This window comes from Talpa occidentalis, unplaced genomic scaffold (genome assembly GCF_014898055.3).
Source record: "Talpa occidentalis isolate TD23 unplaced genomic scaffold, MPIMG_talOcc4v2.1 talOcc4.5, whole genome shotgun sequence".
Lineage (NCBI taxonomy): Eukaryota > Metazoa > Chordata > Mammalia > Eulipotyphla > Talpidae > Talpa > Talpa occidentalis.
Window position 1 is genome coordinate 178,167 of NW_023604861.1, and position 21,156 is coordinate 199,322.

At 69.0% G+C, this 21,156-nt stretch overlaps 1 protein-coding gene across 1 annotated transcript; it reads left to right on the top strand.

Annotated features, from left to right (window-relative positions):
• Positions 1–2,836: 2,836 nt before the first annotated feature.
• On the top strand, positions 2,837–17,875 carry GAS6 (growth arrest specific 6). The gene is made up of 14 exons (XM_037528663.2): positions 2,837–2,998; positions 7,571–7,595; positions 8,250–8,312; positions 9,617–9,739; positions 10,033–10,155; positions 11,203–11,325; positions 11,702–11,823; positions 12,247–12,365; positions 12,607–12,796; positions 13,066–13,230; positions 13,914–14,082; positions 15,664–15,836; positions 16,761–16,989; positions 17,500–17,875. Exons 1-14 carry the CDS (start codon positions 2,837–2,839, stop codon positions 17,652–17,654), a joined length of 1,941 nt encoding a protein of 646 aa, XP_037384560.1. The 3' UTR covers positions 17,655–17,875.
• Positions 17,876–21,156: the final 3,281 nt, after the last annotated feature.

Here is a 21,156-nt window from a genome sequence, read left to right on the forward strand (position 1 = left end):
TACAAAGAATCATTTTCTATGGAACAGAATGCAAGGTTGGTTCAATATTTGAAAATCATTCCATGTAGTCATGTTACATGTAACATGTTAATGGACCAAAGATGAAAAATGACAAACTCATCTATTTAGTAGGAAAAAAACACTTGATAAGAATCAACACCTATAGGCCTCCCCTGGTGGCACAGTGGTTGAGCGCTGGGCTGCGAAGCGGCCCGCAGCCTCTGCAGCGCGGGTTCAATCCCCAGCCGCCAGCGAGGGTCCCACATGGTACGACAGACCTCTCCTGCCGCGCCCGCTGCTCCCCTCAGCAGTGTCCTTCGGTCCTTCTGCCTGTTCTGTTCCCCGCTCTGGCTCTGGTGAATTCTCTCACCCTCCCGCGCTTCTGACTGTGCCCAGTGCTTGGATAAATAAATAAATAAATCTTAAAAAAAAAAAAAAGAATCAACACCTATTCAAAATGAGACAACCACCAGGATTAATACATCAGTCTGGCAGGGTCCCAGGGTACAAGCATAATATTAAAATGTCTGTTGTGTATTTACATATTAGTAGGTGTGCACATATACGCTCACTTCATCTTCACCAACGCGCGGAGGCAACATGACGAGACGGGGCGGCTCCTCAGCAGGAGGCACTGAGACAACGCCATATGCTCACGCGGCAGAAAAGCAGCGTCGACCCCTGACTCGCACTACACGAAAAACGAACTCAAAATGGATCATAGCCCAGGACTGGGAGAAAATCTTGCAACCTTGGAGTAAGCAAGGATGCCTGAGCGTGAAAGAAGGAGCCTGATACGCGACATGTCGTACAAATTTAAGACTTCTGGCTTGGGAAAGGCACCACTAAGGAAGAGGAAAGGAAGCAGCTCAGAAGGAAAACTCTGCTCTTGCACCTGTGCTGAAAAAGGCACAATTTAGCAAACTTATCAGGTCAAGCAAACAGAACCAGGAGTTCTTGGCGGTGCTTTCCTTGGCTGGCGGGGGAGGCCCAGGCTTGCTCCGCCTCCCTCTCCCGGCGGCACCCCATATTCCTGCCGAATGCCGTTGCCACCTGGAAGCCACCCAGATGCTTCTGCCCAACATATTTCAACATCTCTTCAGACTTAGAGATAAGAGGGCAGAAGGAGCAACTGTGGAGGAGGAGCAGCGCTTGCCTGGGGGCATCAGGCTGCAGACAGAGCATGGGGGGCAGCCTGACCCACAGGGACCCCCAGTCCAGCTCGTCCTGCAGACCACCCTGGACTCGTGCCCAGCAAGTCGAGGAGCGGAGCTTCAAGTCACACGTGCGATTACGCAACATGACCGGCTGCCACCTCTGTCCTGTGGGCCTCAGCCACGGAGGCAGCTGGCCTGGGTGTGGGAGAGGAGACGCTATGCATCTGGGTGTGGAGGGCCCCCCAGCAGGAGCCACACCCCCCCCCCAGCCCACAGAATCCTGCGGGCCTCAGCTAGGAGGTGCCCTGCCTCCACTACGCCTCAGGGCTCCAGAAGCTCTACCCAGAGCAGTGAGAAAAACATGCACTAGATAAGGGGCTGGGAAGCAGGGCCTGGGCTGGGGAGAGGGGCACGGAGGGCCACAGCCTGGACAGGGCCTGGGGGAGCCGCAGGGCCCGGCCCGCCTCCCGGAGCTCCCGTCCCGCAGCGGGGCCGCGGCGGCAGGTGCAGAGGCCGCGCCCAGCACAGCGCGCAGGGCGGCCCCGTCTGCGGGGCGTAAGGCCCCCGGGGCTTTGACCCCCAGACGCCCTGGAAGCTCAGCCGCGGCCGCGCGCGGGCACGCGAGGGGGGCGCTTCCATCCCGGGGCTCGGGCTGCCGGGCCCAGCAGGGAGCCCAGGCCCAGGCCCGCTCACCGCGCCGCCCCCTTTGAAGCTCCCGCTGGACCTGCCACGCCCAGCCGGGCCTGGACGCTCAGGCCGGACCCCAGGAGCCCCAGGGCTCTGCCAGCGCCAGCCGGGACCTGGCAGGCCTGGGGGCGCAGCTCCACCCCTGACGGCAGCCGGGCTGTTTGGGGGCCCCGCCCCAGGGCTTGGTTTGCCGCGACCCGCGGGCTGCGCTCTGGCCCGCGCCGGCCGCTCTGGCGGGGTCCCCGGGGGGCGCCGCGGCAGCTGCGGGGGCGGGAGCGCGGACGCTGCCCGCGGGGTTCCCACTGGCCTGTTCCTCCTTCCTTTGGGGGTTCGGAGTGTCCGGACGCCGCGCGGGGCTCCCCCGAGAGGCCCTGCCGTGTCCGCCGGGTCCGCGCCCGGCCCTCCGCCCGCGCAGACGGCCGCGCCTCTCGGGCCGCGCCGGGCGCGGGGGCCGGGCCTGCGCGGGGCGCCCCGCCAGCCTTTGATCCTGGCAGGCGGCCGGGGAGCCGCGCCCCGCCCGCCCGGCGCCGCCCCAGCCGCCGGCCCGGCCCGGCCCCGCCCGCGCCCGCCCCCGCCGGCCGGCCCGGAGCGCAGAGCCGCCGCCGGCGGGATGTGACCTTCAGCGCCGCCCGCGCGGGATGACCGGCGCCTCCGCCCCGCGGCGCCCGCGGCCCGCCCCGGCCCCCCGGGCGCACTGACGGCGCGCTCCCGGCCCCGCGGCCCGGCCCCGCGCCCGCCGCCCGCCATGCCGCCCGCCCCGCGCGCCGCGCTGCTGCTGCTGCTGCTGCTGCTGCTGCTGCTGGCCGGCGAGGCGGCGCCCGGTGAGTGCGCGCGGGGCGCGCGGGGCGGGCGGGGGGCGCGGGGCGGGCGGGGGGCGCGGGGGGCCCGGGGAGCGCGGGGGGCCCGGGGAGCGCGGCCCGCTCCGTCCCGCACCGGCCCGCCGAGCGCCCGGCCGGCTGACCGTCCCCCCCCCCCCCCCGCGGGCAGCCGTGATGCTGCGGGCGCGCGAGGCGGCGCAGTTCCTGCGGCCCAGGCAGCGCCGCGCCTACCAGGTCTTCGAGGAGGCCAAGCAGGGCCACCTGGAGCGGGAGTGCGTCGAGGAGCTGTGCAGCCGCGAGGAGGCCCGCGAGGTGTTCGAGAACGACCCCGAGACGGTGAGCGCCGAGGGCCGGGCGCCCCGCCCCTGGGGAGCGGATCCCACATTCCTCGCAGGTCGCCGGGGCCTGGGGCCGGTCACCCCAATGCCGGGATCTGCGCCCTCGGGGTCTGTGAAAGGGCCCCGCTCTGGGCGCCCCCAGCCCGGTGCGCCCCTGTCCTCCCGGTGACCCCCGCCTGCGCCGCAGGGGAGGGGAGGCAGGGCCCGAGGCCGTGCACCGACCGCCTCCCGCCAGGAGTGCCCGGGGCTGGCCGCTGGCCGGACCCCCTGAGCGGGAGCCTGGAGCAGGAGGGGAAGGCAGGGGCGAGCCCGAGGGGTGCAGGCGCGCCTGGGGAAGAGCGAGGGTGCAGCCGGGGTGGGGGGGCCGGTCCCCTGCCCGGGCGCGGCAGCCCAGGGACAGCGCCCGGCCTGCGGAAGCCAGCGCTGGGCAGGCGCCCTTGGGATGCTGGGCTCGCCGGGCGGCCTCCCAGCCAAACCCCGTCAGGTAGAAAGTGCTGGACACCGGGTGGGGCAGCTGCACGCGGCTGCCGGCTGCAGTTTTTCTTTTAAGGAAATCCTCGGGCTGCGCAGGAAAGGACTCGGGCTTTGTTTTGGTGCATCTGAGCCACGGGAAGGTCCCTCTGGGTCACCTTCCTGAAACAAGCTTTAACACGTGGGCTGTCCTGCGCGCTGCTGCCAGGGTTGCGGGGACACTGCCCTCAGCCTCCCAGGCCCCCCAGGGCAGCACGGTGGTGCCCCATGGTGAGCCCCCAGGGCCTGCCGGGGAGGGGGGACCTGGGGCAGCCCCACCCCCCGCACCCCCACTGTGGACAGGCCCACCCCCGCCCTGACCAGAAACGCGGTGCCCACAGGAGTGAGGGTGGGGCTTGCAGGTGACAAGGCCACGGAGCACCAGGGGCCCTGCCGACCCCACTGTCCCCTCTCCCAGGACAGACCTGAATTCTCCCGTCCGGCTGATGCTGCGGTTCCCACGGACGCTCAGCCCAGGGTGGACGTCCCTGCCCAGATATCTGGGCTTTTGTGTCTTGACTGTGATTTTGCTGCAGATGGAACCTGATGAAAGGAAAGCCGGGGGCAGGGCCCAGCCCCCCGGAGCTGTTCTCAGCTGCGCATGCAGCTGTGCACCCCAGGACGCCTGCACCTTAGCCGCCTGCACCTTAGCTGGGTGCACGGCCGGCCCCCAGCTCGCACCCCTGCACAGCTGCCTCCACCCCTCCCCAGAGTTCATGAGCTCCTGTTCCCAGAACCCTGTCCTCCTGCCCTACCCACCCCAGACAAGAATTGCGTATTTTCCTTCCCCCTCACCTTCCAGTGCGACCAGCCGCTGCCATGTCTCCCTCGCGGTTGGCTGACCCTGCCCTGCCCCTCCAGCTGGCGGAGACAGCATGGCATGCTGGGAGGAGCCGGGCCGGGGTCAGGGCGGGGGTCAAGGCCAGGGTCAGGGTTCGCGGGTGAGCGTCTCTCCTCCTCGTCTGTATTTTCCGCCCCTCTCCCCGCCATGGGCGATCCCGGATGCCCTGGCTGGACACTGTCGGGCACTGTCAGTGCCGAGGCCACATCCTAACAGCAGCGCCTCTGAAGGTGACACTGCTGTGACTGTGGCAGTTGCTTCCTCCGCCGGGAAACATGTCTTCTCTCGAGAAGCTTCCTTCCTTGCCTTTGACATGTGGCCATTTGCCCTCCGTGTGTGGCTGGGCTGCTGTCCAGCAGGGCGTGGGCCTGGCTTAGTGACCCAGACCGGGCCGAAGGGGCCTCCTGCGGGAGGAGCAGCTCCAGAGCTGGCTTTCTGGGGGTCCCCGACCTCATCCTGAGGACATTTGTGGGCTTTCCTCCTGCACCTGGCCGGTCAGTGTGAGGGCTCAGCCACGGTCACACCTCGCTTGGCCCATGACCCCACCGCTCTCTCCTGCAGCCGCCCCAGGGCTGGAGGCACTGGGAAGCACCCCCCACCTGGCCGTGCACTCCGGAACTGCCGGGAGCGTTCGTTGGCACGGGGTGGGGGCCACCCTCTGCCCGCTTAATCCCCACCTCTCCGAGCCTGCCTGTCTTTCTCTTTGGCAGGGGCAGCAGGACGGGCTCAGAGCCATTCCGCGCTGCCAGCCGCACCCCTCCCCCGCGATCAAGCACACACCTGAGCAGGAGGAGGGCTCCCCACTTGGCTTGGCCCCAGGGAGTCTGGGCGGCCTGTGGCCCTCCCTGCAGAGCCCAGCAGCGCTAGCCTAGCTGCCTTCCTGCCCCTGCGGCCCTTCCTCTCGCACCTCCTCCTGCTGATTCGGGGAACCAGGCCCACCTGTCTCCCCTCTGCAGGCTTCTGAGCTCCTCTGGAGGCTCTTCCCAGGCCCTTACAGCAGGCAGACTCCAGGCAGGGAGGGGACGCACTCCAGCCAGAACCCCCCCCGCCCGGGGCAGGCACCAGCCCCATTGCCCCAGCCACCCCGGCCATGGGCCCGACTCCCGCGGGCACCCAGCCAGGTGCCTGCCCAGCCCTGATGCTGCTCCCCGGGGCCCCGCAGCCTGCCTCTCACTGCTCGTCCCTCTGTTCCCTCTGTATCTCCCCCAAGTCTCGCTCACCTCCGCTACCCACTCCTGCTGCCCCGGCTCCCACAGGGGTGAGGAACCCCTGCGTGGGCACGGCTTGTTCCTGGGCGGCCTCAATACCCCCACACCTGCTGCCAGTCGCATCTGCCCCTCAACACACCTGCCCCATGCCCCAGGTGCTGTTGGGGTCACCTGAGGCAGCTCATGGGGCAGAAATGGGGCTCCAGGACGGGGGTGAGGAAGGTGAGGAGGGCCCTCACCACCCCAGTGACCCGCCTCCACAGTGCCAGCCCCTGGCCTGCAAGCACCCCCGCCCTGCCCCAGCGCAGCTGCCCAGTACTGCCCACCCAGACTCACACGCTGACACAGCCACACGGCCCCGCGCACCGGAGGCCAGGGTTGCCCTGAGGCAGCGTGGTGCCTGGCCAGCCAGCGAGCACGTCCTCCCAGTGAGCGCGTCCTCCTGCCAGGGCTCCATACCTGCGGGAGGAAATCCCAAGACAGCTTGAGAAGTCCTCAAAGTCCCCTTTGTTATGAGGAACAAAACGCCATTTAGGAAGCTAATGCTCTTACCCGCCGGGCAGCAGGGCGCCCCGCCACTGCCCATAGGCTGACGTGGCCGCCGGACCCTTCTCCTGTCCTGCTGGCCTCCATCCTCTCTTGCCCACAAGAAGTCAGTGCCAGGCCCTGCTCAGAGCCTGGGTGAGGGGCACCGGCCCTGCGTGCCCACATGGCCGCCCTACTTTCTGCTGACTGCCTGCAGTGGCCCAGGGGGCCTCTGTCGACTCATTCAGTCTGCCCACAGCCTGGCCAGAGTGACCCGAGGCCTAGGTGCCGCCCACACCTCTGTCCTGCGGTGGGGATGGCCTCCCGGACAGACACTGGACAGGGCCAGCCCCTACCCCTGCACCAGCCCCAGCTCCAGCCCCACCCCAGCCTCACCTGGGCCCCACTCCAGCACCCTGGCCCCGCTCTGGCCTCACCCCCACCCAAGTGGGCTGTACGTGACTCGAGTCCGGTCTGCTGAGCGTCTGCTGTGCCTCCAGGGTCCCGGCCTCCAGGGTCCCGGCCCCCCTGTGGACTTGTGAGCCAGCAGGGCCTGGAGAGCCCCGCGGACCATGCTGAGCAGCAGGACGGGTCAGCCCGCGGCAGTGGGGTCTGCAAGACGGGCCTTTCCACGTGCGCTTTATAAAATTCGGGCTACAGATGCGATTAGGTAGAACGATTTGAGAATAAAGAAATACAAAGATGAGAACTGGGGGCGTGGCACAGTGCTCCCCAAGGAGAGAACCGTCTCCCCAAGGAGAGACACAGTCCACAGCGCAGAGCCACGGTGTCCTTGACAACAGAGATACTTTGTGGACCATGCTGGCGCTTCCTGCGCGTTCCCAAGACCTTCTGTGACCTGGGGTGCCAGGTGCCCCTGGGGCGGTGCCCCATGACTCCGGGGCCCTTCCCTGGCTGCCCTGGTGCCGGGCGCCGTCGTCGGGAAAGCTTGCAGGTGGTCAGTTTCATTTGGTTTGTCAAATTCAGGGACCAGGCATTTGTCTGGATACTGGAGAGCAGCAAACAGCCATGGCTTAAGGAGACGGTTTCTCATGTGAAGACGGAGCCAGGGCGCTGTGCCCGCCGGGACGCGCTCCTGACCGCTGTGCGGGCCCCCGCTCCAGCCTGTCTTCAAGGCCTCCTCCCGCGGCCAGGGAGGGTGCGGAGCCGGCCAGCGCCCCGGGCCTGCCGCGGACGGACGGGAGCCCCTGCTCCCCAGTGCCGCTCCCTCCCAGAGCCAGCAGCAGACCCGCGTCCGCCCTCCCCAGGCGCTGAGCTGGCCGCGGAGGGGAGGCCATGGCCCGCTGTCCTTCCTGTGGCCCCTGGGCGGCCTCGAGGGCCTGCGCTCAGCCTCCAGGAAGCGAAGCTGCAGTGCGGGTCAGACCCCAGCCCCCGAGCCGTTTCTCTCCGGGGAAGAAGCAGGAGGCCCTGGTCTCTGGTGCCTCGGCCGCCTGGCAAGCTGCTTTTTCTTTTTCTCTCTCCGCAGGAGTATTTCTACCCTCGCTACCTAGGTGAGTCCTCGCTGTTCCCCTGGGGGTCAGATCTATGCGGGGGCTGAGGGTCACACGCTGGAGCAGCCGCTGCGGTCACCCCTCACGGCCTGGCCCCGGTGCCCAGATGTGCCCGGAGGGCCTGCTCCCCGGAACTGCCCTGCCCCACCTGAAGCAGCTGCAGGCTCTGGGTGTAGCGGCTCAGACAGGCGCCGTGCCCGCCTTGCCCCCACTGCGGGAAGGGCCTCCGGCACCTTCCCTGGGTCTGTGCCTCTCCGAGGCAGCATGTTCGGGGTCCCCTTTGCAACAAGCAGAGGGGCTGGGCGGGCCTGAGAAAGGGGCCGGCAGCTCCAGGCTCCCCCCTGCCACCTCGGTGTGTTTCCAGAGGCACAGGGTGGCAGTCACCCGCGAGCCGGCCCAGGCGTCCAGGATGCCCACGTGTTCAGCACAGGCCTGGTCGCGGTCCCTGCCGAGGCTGGCTGGCCAGGAGGGGGCTCCCTGGGCAGGCCGGCGGTCAGCAGGCGGTGTTGCAGGTCGGGCGCCTGCCTTGGCGTGGGCCGTGACCCCCAGGCGCCGCCTAGAGGGTCTCCGGGTGCCCGGGGGGTGCTCTGAGTGACGCCGCGAGGGTCGTTGCTGGGGCCACATCCAACCAGCCCACGTGCTCCCCTCTTGCAGATTGTATCACCAAGCATGGCTCCCCATACACCAGGAACCCCAACTTTGTCTCCTGCGTTCAAAGTAAGTGTCTCCTCCTGCTCCTGCAGACCTGGGAACCCCAGGCTCGCTTCTCCCCGAGGGCCTGGACGACCCGCCTTCTGAGGGCCTGGGGACTCCTGCACCGGCCCCTGTTCACCCCACTTTCTTTTTTGGGCAAATGCATTTTGGCAAGACCTGGAAGGCCGACCTGGAGGGAGGTGGGTGGCTGCCCTACCCTGCCCTGCCCTGCCAGGCCACCTGGCCTAGCGGGCCTCTTGACAGCCCATGGGCACAGTCTGCCCAGACAGCAGAGCCTGCCCTGAGCCCCCTGGGCCTGCTGGAGAAGCGGGTTTGTCCTTGTCAGTGAGCACAGCACAGGCAGGGTGAGCCGGGGGCGGGCAGGGCAGGCCATCCTGTCTGGCCAGTCAGCCTGCCCAGCGCTGGGGCGCACCTGGCCCGTGCCGCCCAGCAGCTGGAAGAGCCGGTGTGCAGCCTGGAAGGACAGGGAGGAAGGGCAGGCCCCGGGGCCAAGTGTCGGCAGGCACGGAGAGGGAGACAGTGGGGACCCGCTGAGCGCAAAGCCACAGGGGCACCTTGGGGGACCCTCAGCACCCCGGCACTGCCCCAGGGTCTGCAGGCCCCGCCCTTCCTGAGCCTGCACCCAGCCCACCCCCCCCCCCCCAGGGAGAGTCTGGAGCTCCAGGGCAGCTCTGCGTCCAGGCCCCTCTCTGCAGGGCCTCCCCAGGCTGAGCTCAGCTGTGTAGGGAGCCCGTCAGGGCCCCTGACCAGGGGTGTAGTGAGTGTAGTGAGTGTAGTGAGTGTGGCACCCCGAGAAAACTGGCTTGGGCGGGTGCTGCCCATGGGAGCTGGGCGCTGCCTCAGGCTTCCTGGCCGCCTGGGCCGGCTCCCTCCCGCACAGGCAGATTTCTGGAAAAGGAGGGGCCGTGCTCCCCAGCAGCCAAGACTGCAGAAGGAATGTTGGCGAGAGCTGGCGGGTCGGGAGTTTGGGGTCAGCAGACCTGGCCAGGAAGGCGGAGAGGCCCGCGGGTTAGGGTCATGCTCCTCCGCCAGGAAGGCTTTGGGTCAGCCCCGGGGGCTCTGGGGCTCCTCACTCCACCCTCTCCCAGGGCCTATCCCGGCCCCCCTGGCGTGATGGGCCTACGGCTGCTCCCCACACGCTGTCCCGGGCCTGCTGGAAGCAGCCCGAGCCTGGCCAGCCTGTACCCTGCCCTGGGTCCTGACCAGGGGAGACGGCCGTGGGCGGGCAGCGGGCCCTGAGGGTGCCAGGGCCCTCCTGCACTTCCTCAGCCTCTGGGGGCTTCAGGACTCTCCTTCTTTCCCCCCAGACCTGCCCGACCAGTGCTCCCCGAACCCCTGCGACAGGGAGGGCACCCTGCTCTGCCAGGACCTCATGGGCAACTTCTACTGCCAGTGCAGAGCCGGCTGGGGGGGGCGGCTCTGTGACAGAGGTGAGCGCGGGCACCTGGGCCCTGCAGGACAGCAGGGTCCTGTCCCCTCCCCGGCTCACCATCCACCAGGGCCACAGAGCTGGGGCCTGCTCCCGTCGAGTCAGGAGGACCTCCCGGCGGGCTGTCCTGGGGTGCGGCCGGCTCAGCCCCTGGTCCTCACCAGGTCGCCGTGAGGACCCCCTACCCTCTGTCCACACCTAAGGGTGGGGGCGATGGTCACTGCAGACACCGCCTCCTGCCCCAGGGGGTGGGTGTCGCCCACGGCTCCCCAGCCCTCTGTGTCCCGCACCCAGACGTCAACGAGTGTGGCCAGCAGAATGGAGGCTGCACGCAGATATGCTACAACCGGCCTGGCAGCTTCCACTGTGCCTGCTACAGCGGCTACACGCTGCTGGCTGATGGCCGCACCTGCCAAGGTGAGACAAGCGGGCGATGCCCCGACCCACCCTCCGCACCCCGCCCCCTGCCTTACCCCCTCCACCCCACCCCTTTTTTCCCCTTGGGCTGAATTGCCCCGACCTACATGCTCACTCCCCGGGTTCTGGGCAGAGGGAAGGCGGTGGGAGGGTGCTAGCGGGCAGCACAGGCCCGGGCATGTGGGCGCACGAGGAGCTGACCCTGCACTGGAGACTCAGGGCTGCCAAGCCTCCTGCCGCCCCCCAGGCAACAGAGTCCGGGCCCCCAGAAGCCCCAATATCTGCAGAGGTCACCAGCGGGACTGCAGACCCAGGCCCCCAGCTGCAGCCCGCCTCCTGAGAGGTCTACTCAGCCCCTCTTGCCTCTGCTTCCACAGGCCAGGGGGTTTCCTGAGGCCCTTGCCCCAGCGCTCCCCGGGGGTCCTCCTGGGCATCCCCAGGCCAACAAGGGGCAGCCCCGCCTTGCAAGGGAGCTTTCCTCCACCTCAGCCCTGCTGGGGCACCCTGCCCTCTCTGTCAGAGGCCCTGCCCCGCCAGCCACCCACCGTGCCTGGGCCTTCCTTCCTGCGGGACCCCAGGGCCGAGGAAGCTGGTGAAGGGAACTGCCGGCCTGCAGGACGTGGGTCTTGACACTCAGGGTTTCCAGGGCAGCAGAGGAGGCAGGCTCAGCCGCCTGCCAGGGAGGGAGGCAAGGCTGGGGCGCCCCGCGATGCCGGGGCGCTCAGAGGTCAGCAGACTTTAGTGCAAAGGGCCCCAGGGACAGCAGGCGATCACGTGTGTGTGCGACCGTGTCCCTGGTGTCGGTGCCCGCTGGTGTCTGCTGTCCACCTCCTAGCCAGACCTTCTCAGAAGCGCCTGCTTGCCCTGCTGCGGGCCTGGCGCCACGAGTCCAGGACCCAGGGGCACAGGCAGGAGGAGGCCGGTCGCGGGGACTTGGGGGGCCAGTGCCCCTCCCCGAGCGGAGACAGTGAGACCCCTGCAGCCACAGGCCTGGGTGTGGGTGTGGCGGCCCCGTCCCCCTGCAGCTGCACCCCTGCCTCTCCCCAGATGTGGACGAGTGCGCAGACCCTGGGGCCTGCGGGGCGGCGCGCTGCGGGAACCTACCCGGCTCCTACTCCTGTCTGTGCGACGCGGGGTTCACATTCAGCGCCCGGGAGAAGGCCTGCCGAGGTAGGCGCCGCGACCCCCACCGTGCAGTGCCACCCGGGTGGCAGAACAGTGCCAGGCGGCAGGGCCTGGAGGGCAGTCCCGGGCCCCAGAGCGCGGCAGGAGGCCTCCTGCGCCCGCACGTGTGCCTGGCCCGCAGGCCGCCTGCTGGACACCGGCTCCCCTGCGCCGCGCGAGCCGTTGGCCTCTGTGGGGCTGGGCGCGCTGACCTTCCTGAGTGCCAGCTGGGCCGGGGCGCAGAAGGGAGAGGCTCTTTCCATCCTCCTGCTGGCGGTAGCTGCGCCCTCCATGAGCAGAGGGGAGGGGCTGAGGAGCCGGCAGAGGAGGGGCGCTGCCCCTGCCCCTGCCCCCTCAGCTGCCGGGCTCTCCCCTGGCGCAGATGTGGACGAGTGCGCGGAGGGACGCTGCGAGCAGGCCTGCGTCAACGCGCCGGGGAGCTACACCTGCCACTGCGACGGCCGCGGGGGCCTCAAGCTGGCGGAGGACATGAACACCTGCGAGGTAGCGGCCCGGGCGTGGGTGGGGCCAGCGGGCCCCCCGCGGCTGTCCTCGAGCGCCCCCCACCCCCGCAGCTGTCCACGCCCGCCGGCCCACCGGCGTGGAGAAGCTGCGGTGCAGGGCACCGAACTTTCGAGAAACAACAGCCTTCAAGGCCCCGGGTCCTATTTATTTTATAGTGGTGCCGTCGCCGCCTCTTCCTCTGTGCGCCCATGGGTCTAAATGCTGGGCGACTTAACAAGCAAAGGGGGTCAGCGGGGAGGGGGACCGGTGCCGGCTGGGGGCCGCCGAGCCTGGCCGGGCCCCGGAAGCCTCCCTGGGAACGGCCTGCGGGGCGCGGCAGGGGTGGGCTGGGCGGCAGCGAGGCGGGGCAGGAGAACAGGCGCTGGCCGGCGGGCTGCCCCCATGCCCTGCCCCTCCCTACAGGACATTCTGCCCTGCGTGCCTTTCAACGTGGCCAAGAGTGTGAAGTCCTTGTACCTGGGCCGCATGTTCAGCGGGACGCCCGTGATCCGCCTGCGCTTCAAGCGGCTGCAGCCCACCAGGTGGGGGCGGCTCGGGGTTGGGGCAGCCTCAGCTTGGGCATCCTGTTCCCGCCAGCCGCCCCCCTGGAGGGCGCCCCACTGTCCAGCCCAGCGGCGCCTGGTGCGGTTCCCAGGCTGGGTCTGGGGTCCTGTCCCAAGCACCCTGGGGCCTCTGGAGAGAGACCTGGGGGGCCGGCCTGCTGAGCTGCACCCTGGCAGGCGGCGCTACAGCCTGGGACAACGGGTGTGTTTGTGCCCACAGACTCGTGGCAGAGTTCGACTTCAGGACCTTTGACCCTGAAGGGGTCCTCTTCTTTGCCGGAGGCCACCAGGACAGCACCTGGATCGTGCTGGGCCTGCGGGCCGGCCGGCTGGAGCTGCAGCTGCGGTACCAGGGCGTGGGCCGCGTCACCAGCAGCGGGCCCGTCATCAGCCACGGCAGGTGGCAGACAGTAAGGGCGCCGGGACCTGGGGCCATGGCGTGTCCTGCCTGCTGGCGCCGGCGAGGGCGCACGGAGCCAGGGCTGTGCAGGTGGGGGGCGGGGCACCAGAGGGCCCCTTGGCGGCAGCACCCTGTGGGGCCCAGAGGATATCCAGGGCAGGAGGTGGGAGGCATCACGGGGCCCACTGGGGCCTGTGGGGCCAGCGCGTCTCCCGAGGGGCATCTGGGCGAGGCGGGCCGCGTCTCGCAGCAGCCCTGGCTCACAGCGCCGGCTTGCAGATCTCCGTGGAGGAGCTGGAGCGGAGCCTGGTAGTGAAGGTGAACAAGGACGCTGTGATGAAGATCGCCGTGTCGGGGGACCTGTTCCAGCTGGAGCGGGGGCTCTACCACCTGAACCTGACCGTGGGCGGCCTCCCCTTCAAGGAGAAGGACCTGGTCCAGCCCGTAAGTCGGGGACCCCACAGCTGTGGGCAGCGCCTCAGCAGGCCGCGGGAACCTGGACAGTGGGCCTCGCCCACTCTTTCGTGAGACCCTCTGAGCTTTCATCTGCATTTTTGTCTCAATTGACGATAAAATGTCTAATTTGCAGTGGAGATAAAATGCAACGAAATTATTCTTTAACAAAAGAACAAGGAGCTCTGGACGGACGCCCCAAGGACCGTGGGGCTTAGCCTGCCGGGTTCCTGCGGCGGGCGGCCTGTGGGGGCAGGGCTCCTCCCCACCATCTCCCAGCCTGGGCCAGCAGCCAGGGTCCGGCCCTGGTTAGGGTCCCTCCTCGAGTGCCAGGAAGGGGCTGCGGGCACCAGGGAGCCCGCCATGTGCTCTGCCCGCACAGACTGAGGTCACCACTGGGTGGCCGGGTAGGAAGTGCACTGCCCACTGGCCTCAGTCCAGCCCACGTGTCTCAAGGGCATTTTGGTGCCAGGTAAGGTGCCAGCACCACCTCTACACAGTGTTTCCTCCCCCCAAGTGGAGCCAGCACCCCTCGATCACGAGTGTCCTGGGGTCAGCCACGTGGCAGGAGGGGGCGGCAGCGCAGGCGGCCTCCCAGGACAGGCACAAGGTCCCCTGAGCCCGGGCTCGCCGTGGCGGTGCCGTGGGCGCCTGGCAGTGGCTCTGCCTTGCAGATGAACCCCCGCCTGGACGGCTGCATGCGGAGCTGGAACTGGGTGAACGGGGAGGACGGCTCCATCCAGGAGACCGTCAGGGTGAACGGGAAGATGCAGTGCCTGTCAGCGGCCGAGCGCGGCTCCTTCTACCCCGGCCGCGGCCTTGCCTTCTACAGCCTGGCCTACGGTGAGCGTGGGGGCGTGGGGGGCACCCGGGACGGAGCGCTGGGGGCCGTGTGGGCGGGGCCGGGCTCCCGCGGGCAGACCCAGGACGGGGCGCCGCTCTGTGCGAGGAGTCAGGGAGGCTCCCAAGGGGCTGGGACTGGAGAGGACAGAGCTGGTTGGGCCACCGGGGCGGCTGCTGGCGCCTGGGTTTCCATGAGGACCAAGCCTGGGGGGCTTTCTCCTCCCTGGGGCAGGAAAGGGGTGAGCACTTGCCCTCCTGGCCTCGAGAGCCATAGCAGGGTGTGGCTGTGAGGCTGGGCCGGGCGGGAGTGAGGCAGCGTCCATCCCTGACCCAAGTGCAGAGGCCTTGGCCTCGGTAAAGCAGGAGCCCAGGCTTCCTAGAACAGGGCCCACCAGCTCCTCCACGCCCTGGGCCGGCAGAGCCCGGACCGTGCCCCCGCCCTGAGCGCCTGCTGCCCCTCGCACACCCCTCAGCCCCGTGTCCACTGCCCGAGACCGGGTGGTGAGCTGGCGGCCAGAGCCATCCAGAGCTCTTCCCAGGGCTCCTGGCGCGGGGGGCTCTGTGGCTGCTCCTCCCCCCTTTCCGTCGCCTGCTCCTGCCCAGCCTGGCACGGCCACCTCAGCCACTGCCCAGGCCACCATCCCAGCCCCGCCCCCTCAGCGCTGCCGTTGCCCATGCGGCACCACAGGGCACGAGGAGCCAGACTGCCCCTCTGTCCTGGGGAGCCAGGCGCCCTCCCAGCCTGCGCCCCCGTGTCCCATGGGCCCGCGCCCTGGTTGCCCACAGCCTGTGCCCAGTCTCTGCACTGTCCGGTCGTGCCTCTGCGATGAGACAGTCTGCGGCGCCAGAGGTTCTTGCAGGGACCCAGTGGGCCTTTTGAGATCCTGAGCTGTGCGCTCATGTCCGCCCCACACAGGGACTGCGCAGGTCAAGGCCCTGAGGGTCACCGCCATCCCCCACTTCCCCTCTGCCCACGGCCCCCAGAGCGCTCCGGCTCTCCGCCGCTGCTCACCGCCGGCTGCCCGCATCCACACGCGGCGCGCACAGCCAGCTCACAGCGGGCAGAGGGCCCACGCGGGGCGGGGACGCGGCGGGGCCGAGTGCTGGCAGGAGCACAGGCAGCCAGGCGCCCCGGCTCACCCTGCACACACGCCCTAGGGGGCCTCAAGCCCTGTGGGCCCAGCACAGAGAAAGGGCAGAGGGGTGGACACGGCCCGGGTGCGTGTGCTGCTTGCCCTTGACGCTCAGGGTCAGATGCCCCTGAGTGCAAAGCCCTGGGTCAGGGGAACCGGGTCAGCTCCCAGGCCGCTGCCCTGGGGGCCGAGACTGCGCATCCAGCCTCACAGGGAGGCCGTGAGAGCACGTCCTGTGGACACTGAGGTCTGGGACCCCAGGCCCAGTGGCCTGTGCCTGGGGCAGGGGCACCGAGGGGGAGATGCGGGTCCGGAGGCGTCTGTTTCTCCGTCCTCCCTCGGCGGCGGCTCGTTCGACGCGCTGACCAGGCCGAGGCCCCGCCGGGCACCGCTCACTCTGGCCTCTGTCCCGCTTGCACGGCGCGGTGGTGCACGGCCTGCATCGCAGCTCGCACGTCCCCAGACCTGGGCACCGAGGCCACCTGGGAGATAGAGGTCGTGGCTCGGATCCGCCCCGCCACTGACACGGGGGTGCTGCTCGCGCTGGTGGCCGAGGACCATGCCGTGGCCCTGTCCGTGGCCCTGGTGGACTACCACTCCACCAAGAAGCTCAAGAAGCAGGTACCACTGCTGCCGCGGGGCGGGGCCCCACCTCCTGGGGGCTCTGGCTGCCCCCACCCTTCCAGCCTAGAAGTCCTGTCCCCGTCCTCATTTCTCCAAGGCTGACGGGCCAGGCAGCCCCCCAGCACGCCCCCCACTACGCAGCGTGGCCCTCCTCACATAGCCCTCCCCCAGCGCTGCTCCCACCCCCCAGCAGGATGCCCACCTCTGCGCCCTCAGCGCCCCCAGTCCTGCTCTCGGAGAGCAGCTCAGTCAGGGCAGGTGTGACCCAAGCGGGAGGCCGCTGCAGCCGGCGCCCTCGTCCGCCCAGCCCGGGGCTGGCGCCAGCAGGGGCCCTGCCCGGAGACTCAGCCTGCGCTCGGGTCCACAGTCCAGGCGCGCGCACCCTCCCAGGGTACAGAAGCCGCTGTGCCTGTGCGTCCCAGCCTTTCAGCCCAGGCTGGGTGGTCTGCAACCCGGGCTGTGCCCGGACTCCGGGCGGCCGCATCACTCTGCTGTGCTCAGCACAGATGTCCCGGCCGCGGCCTCTGCTGGCCTTGGGTCTGTGTGCTTGGCCGGCCCCTGGGGGCTGCGTGTGACCCCACCCCCTGGGAGCATGATGGGGCACCGCCACCCACCCTTGCCAGCAAATGTGTAAGCAGCAGCAAAGACTCAAGGCCCCGAGCCCGGTCATAACATGCACATGCACCCCGATGCCAGGAGGCCAGTGTGGGGACCCCTGCAGACCTCTAGTCAGCATATGCACCCATGGCCAGTAGCCAGGGGCTGCTCCCACCCCCCCCCAGCCTACAGCCTCCCCTGAAGCCCAGAGCCAAGAACTTGTACCCCCACAGCCCCCCTGGACCCCAGAACCCAGAACTTATACCCCCACTGCTCAGCGCCTCCCCGCACCCCACCCTGCAGCTCAGTGCCTGTCCCCCGCAGCTGGTGGTGCTGGCCGTGGAGAGCATCGCCCTGGCGGTGATGGAGATCAAGGTGTGTGACGGTCAGGAACACGTGGTACGGGTCTCGGTGAGGGACAGCGAGGCCACCCTGGAGGTGGACGGCACCAGGGGCCAGAGCGAGGTGAGCCCCGCGGGGCTGCAGGAGCGTCTGGCTGTGCTTGGGAGGCACCTGCAGGGACCGGTGCTCACCTTCGTCGGGGGACTACCAGGTAAGGACCCGCTGGTGCACGGGGGTGGGGTGCTCCCAGTGGCCCCAGCTCGTGAGCCTCCCTACACCAAGTGGGTCTTTGACTCGAGGAAGAGGGCACTAGCGTGGTGGACAGGCCACCTCGGTCCTTCACCAGATCAGCTTATGGGGTGAGGCTGAGCGAGGCCTCCCTGGGGCGGGCCAGCGCCCCCAATGCCTGAGGGCCCAGCCCAGTGCAGAGGCGCCTGCCCGGGGCAGATGGGCGGGATGGACTGTGAGTAGGACGCGGCTGCCAAGAAGACCCAGTTTCCACAAACAGCCCGCACGGGCGGGGGCCAGGCCGCCCCTCTTGCCGAGAAAACACGGTCCGCAGGGCCATGGGCTCAGGGCTCTTCCTGGGGTAAAGGCAGGGTCTCCGCGGGGCCTGACGGCCGGTGTTCAGGGCTGCCCCGGGGCCTGTGGCCAGGCCAGGCGGCGGCTGGGGCCCCAGTGCCTGTGAGCGGGCGGCTGAGCGCTGCTGTCCCTGTCCCAGATGTGCCGGTCACTGCTGCGCCCGTCACGGCCTTCTACCGCGGCTGCATGACGCTGGAGGTCAACCGGAAGGCGCTGGACCTGGACGAGGCCGCCTATAAGCACAGCGACATCCTGTCCCACTCCTGCCCCCCGGTTGAGCCGGCCGCCCCCTGACCGGCGCCTGCCAGACGGAGGCCCGACCCTCTGCTGTGAATGTGTAAATAGTGGGAGACGGACCTCCCGGCCGGAACCACACCCCACCCTCGGCACCACGGGAGCGGCGGCTGGCTCCCGCCAGAGCGTGCCCACGAAGATAACGCTGTTATTTTTATTACCAGATGCTTCTTTCTGACCTGAAACTATGGGGAAATAAAATCTTCACAGACGTCTTTCTAACCCTGCGTGGGCAGTCTCGCTGCCTCCCCGCCCAGGGACCTAAGGTCGAGGCCTGGGTCACAGCCCGGAGCTTGTGCAGCAGCGTGGCCAGTGGCTGGTGCCATTGGCCTCTGCCCGCAGCTGACCTGCTGTGGGCCGAGGCCAGGCGGGGCCTGAGCGGGCAGCAGGCGGGGGCGGCAGCCTGTGCCCAGCGTGGAAGGAACAGCGCCTGCGCGGAGCCAGTGGGCCGGCCAGGAGGGCTGGGGTTGGGGGCTGGGGTGCAGGGGAGAGCCAGGATGGCTCTGAGGTGGGGTGGACGCCCAGGCATTCAGACACAGGTTTCGGAGATGTCCCCGGGGCTGTGTGGTCTGGTGGCACCTGTCCATGTAGACACAGGCCAGAGCGGGGGTCAGCAGTGACCCTGCCCGGAGCCCTTGGCTGAACTCAGCCTCTAGGTGAGCAGACTGAGGCCTGTGGTGCCAGGGCCTACAAGGGCCTTCAGGGCTGGCCTGAGGTGGCGCCCGCACTGACCGGCAGGCCGGGTCCTGGGTGCACCCCCTGTCCTTGGGTCCTGCTCCCTGGTGGGCCCTCGACCTGCAACACGTACGTGTGGGTGTGGGCGTGCGTGCATGCATGTGCACGTGGCCGCCTGTGGGTGCGGTGCCCCCGTCCTCCCCAGCTCTGCCCGCACTGATCAGAGGTTCTGCAGACTGGGGGCCCAGGAGACTCGTGAGAGGCCCCGCTGGTGTCTGAGAACCAGGGTAACAGCCTCAGGGGGTGGGAACCCTGGGCCTGCGGGGGACGCTCACCAGGGGTGCTCCGGCCTGTGTCCCCACCAGCTGGCCCCCGGTAGGCGGGCAGCCTGGACTGGGCTGGGCAGGCGGGCTGGAGGTAGCCCCAGCTGTCCATCTAGGCTGGGAGGGCCCAGTTCCCAAGAGCTCTGGGGCTGGCCAGGAGGGCTCGGATGTGGATGTTCCCTGCCCAGTAGGCAGAGGGATCCGGCTGACCCACCTCCAGCCCGTGGAGCAGGCCCCGGCGGCTCCGCCCTGCTCTCAGGGCCCTATGTCGTCAGCACAGGGCCGAAGCCCCGACCGCGGGGGTGTCTGGCCGACTCAGCTTGCCTGGGCGCGTGTGTGGAGACAGCCCTGGAATGTTCCCGGGCAAGGCGCCCCTGGCCAGCAGGAAGCCTGCTCCGGACTGGTCCAGCTCCCTCGAGACAGCTGGGGCCAAGCTGAGTGCTGGGTCCCGGGACACACATCCAGGGCCGGCATCCAGGCTGGCTGACCGCCCGGCTGGTCGCCCCAGCTGCGTGGTCGTCGGGGGTGCCAAGCACACATCTACCCGTGTGGTTCCCACTGGGCACCAGGGATCCCTACAGCTTCCCAGAAAACACCTGGCCAAGGCCAGAACCTGCCCAGTGCAGCCAGGCTGCTGTCCACCTGGATCTGGTGCAGGAGAGCCGGCTGCAGAGGGGCTGCTCCCAGGCCTTGTCTCTGTGCGGGTCCGGGCCTGAGAGTGACTAGGGGGGACACCGGGGCAGCCGGGTGAGTTCATTTCAGTTTGCTGCTTTTTTTCAAGAGCAACCACAGATTTATTCGCTTTTCTGTTTTGATTTTGGGGCGCTACTGACCAGAGGCGGCTATTCCGGCACTTCATGAGTTGCCAGGAGCGCCCCCACACATGGAGGGCGTCTACGGAGGCGCTGCTGCAGGAGGCGCGTCCCCCCACCCCAGACCGGCGTGCTCTGCGGCTCCGCTGCCCCGCGGGCGTGAGCAGGTCCCCACGGCGGCTCTCCCGCAGCCCCCGCCCTCGCCCTGGGCAGCCTGCGACCCCCGGGGCAGCGCGGTCACTCTGCCCCTAATAGGACATCGCCGCGCCGGAAGTTCTCCCTGGTGGACACGCAGAGCGCGCCGCGGCGCTGAGCAAGAGCTTCTGAGGAGCTGCCGTGGCCCCGAGGGCACGTTGGGCCCCGGCACAGCCTGGGCCGTCCATCCCACAGCGGCGCCCAGGCGGCCCTCCCGCCCGCGCGGGCCTCGGGAGGGCAGGGCAGGAGAAGCCCGGCGGCCTCCGACTCTGGGGGCCGCCCACCCACCCGCCTGGGGAGACGGGCCTCGCAGCAGCTCGGGCACCCCAGCCAGCGAGGCCCTGACCCGGCTTCCGGAACATCGCGGCGCCGACCCCCGGGCGGCTTGACCTTTCTTGCAAAGCAAAGCACAGTCACCGGGTGCCCAGCCACGGTGCCCCAGCGGACGCCCACCCCCAAGCAGCCCCGCAGGCCGTGGCCAGGCGTGAGTGGGCAGCTGAGTCCATCAGACATGGAGTATTTTTCGGGGCTAAAACCATGGAAAGACACAGAAGAACTTAGAGGCACGTGGCTGGGGGCCTCCGTGCCACCAGGCCACCCGCGGGGCGCTTCTCTGCACTGTGGAGGGCCAGGCCGAGGGGTCACACGCCAGGGTGGACGGCAGCCCAGAGCACCTCAGGGCGCACAGCGGCACTGGGCCTCTGGGACCACTGACGCGGCCACTGCACTTCTGGCGCCCACAGGCTGCGCGGCGCTGTCTGCTCTGGGGGCATCCACGTGGCGGGGGGGCGCGTGCAGACGGGGGCGGGGGGCTGTGCATGCAGGGGCGCTGGGGGTGGGGCCTTCCCCCAACTTGGTTGGAGACCTGCAACACACTCTCTTGGAAAAGCCAACACACAAGACCCGGAGCTGCCCCTCGGAGGCGCAGAGAGGAGCCCTGGAAGAGGGTGGGGGTGCACCCTCCCCAACGGGGGACAGGGCACCTGCCCTGCAAAGGCTGCAGCACCCCGCGGTCCAGGGGAACAGTCCAGACACACAGGCCGGCTGCCTGGGCCCGCTGGCAGCACCCCGACTCGGTAGCAGGTCTGGGGGGCTCAGGGACAAGCATGTTGGGGGTCAGTGCTGGGCCCACGGCGGAGACCGGGCGGGTGTCGGCTCCGGGGGAAGTCCACATGTCCCTGCTGGCCACCCAGGGTGCCCCAGAGGCACCTTGCGTGTCCCCAAGAGCACAGGGCTGCTGCTGCCCGAGGGGGGCGCCGCCCCACAGCAGGCCCGCGAGTCGGGGCGCGCCTGGGCCTGCAGCCGCTGGGTGAACCCCCACCTTCTGATGAGCGATTTCATCATGAAAACAGGAAAGGGGTCACACAACCCTGCCACCCCAGACCTGTGCCCCCATACCTTCCTGGTGCCGGCGGGGGCCCTCCCAGGGGGCCCAAAAGGTCACCATCCCAAGCCTGGTGGTGGGATCGCCTCAAAGCCAGCAGTGTGGGGGGGTGG

Coding starts and splice junctions, on each gene's coding strand:
- GAS6 (XM_037528663.2), top strand. CDS start 2,837: ATGCTGCGGGCGCGCGAGGCGGCGCAGTTCCTGCGGCCCAGGCAGCGC. Junction 8,313..9,616: donor CTTTGTCTCCTGCGTTCAAA/GTAAGTGTCTCC, acceptor CTTTCCCCCCAG/ACCTGCCCGACCAGTGCTCC. Junction 13,231..13,913: donor AGAAGGACCTGGTCCAGCCC/GTAAGTCGGGGA, acceptor TCTGCCTTGCAG/ATGAACCCCCGCCTGGACGG.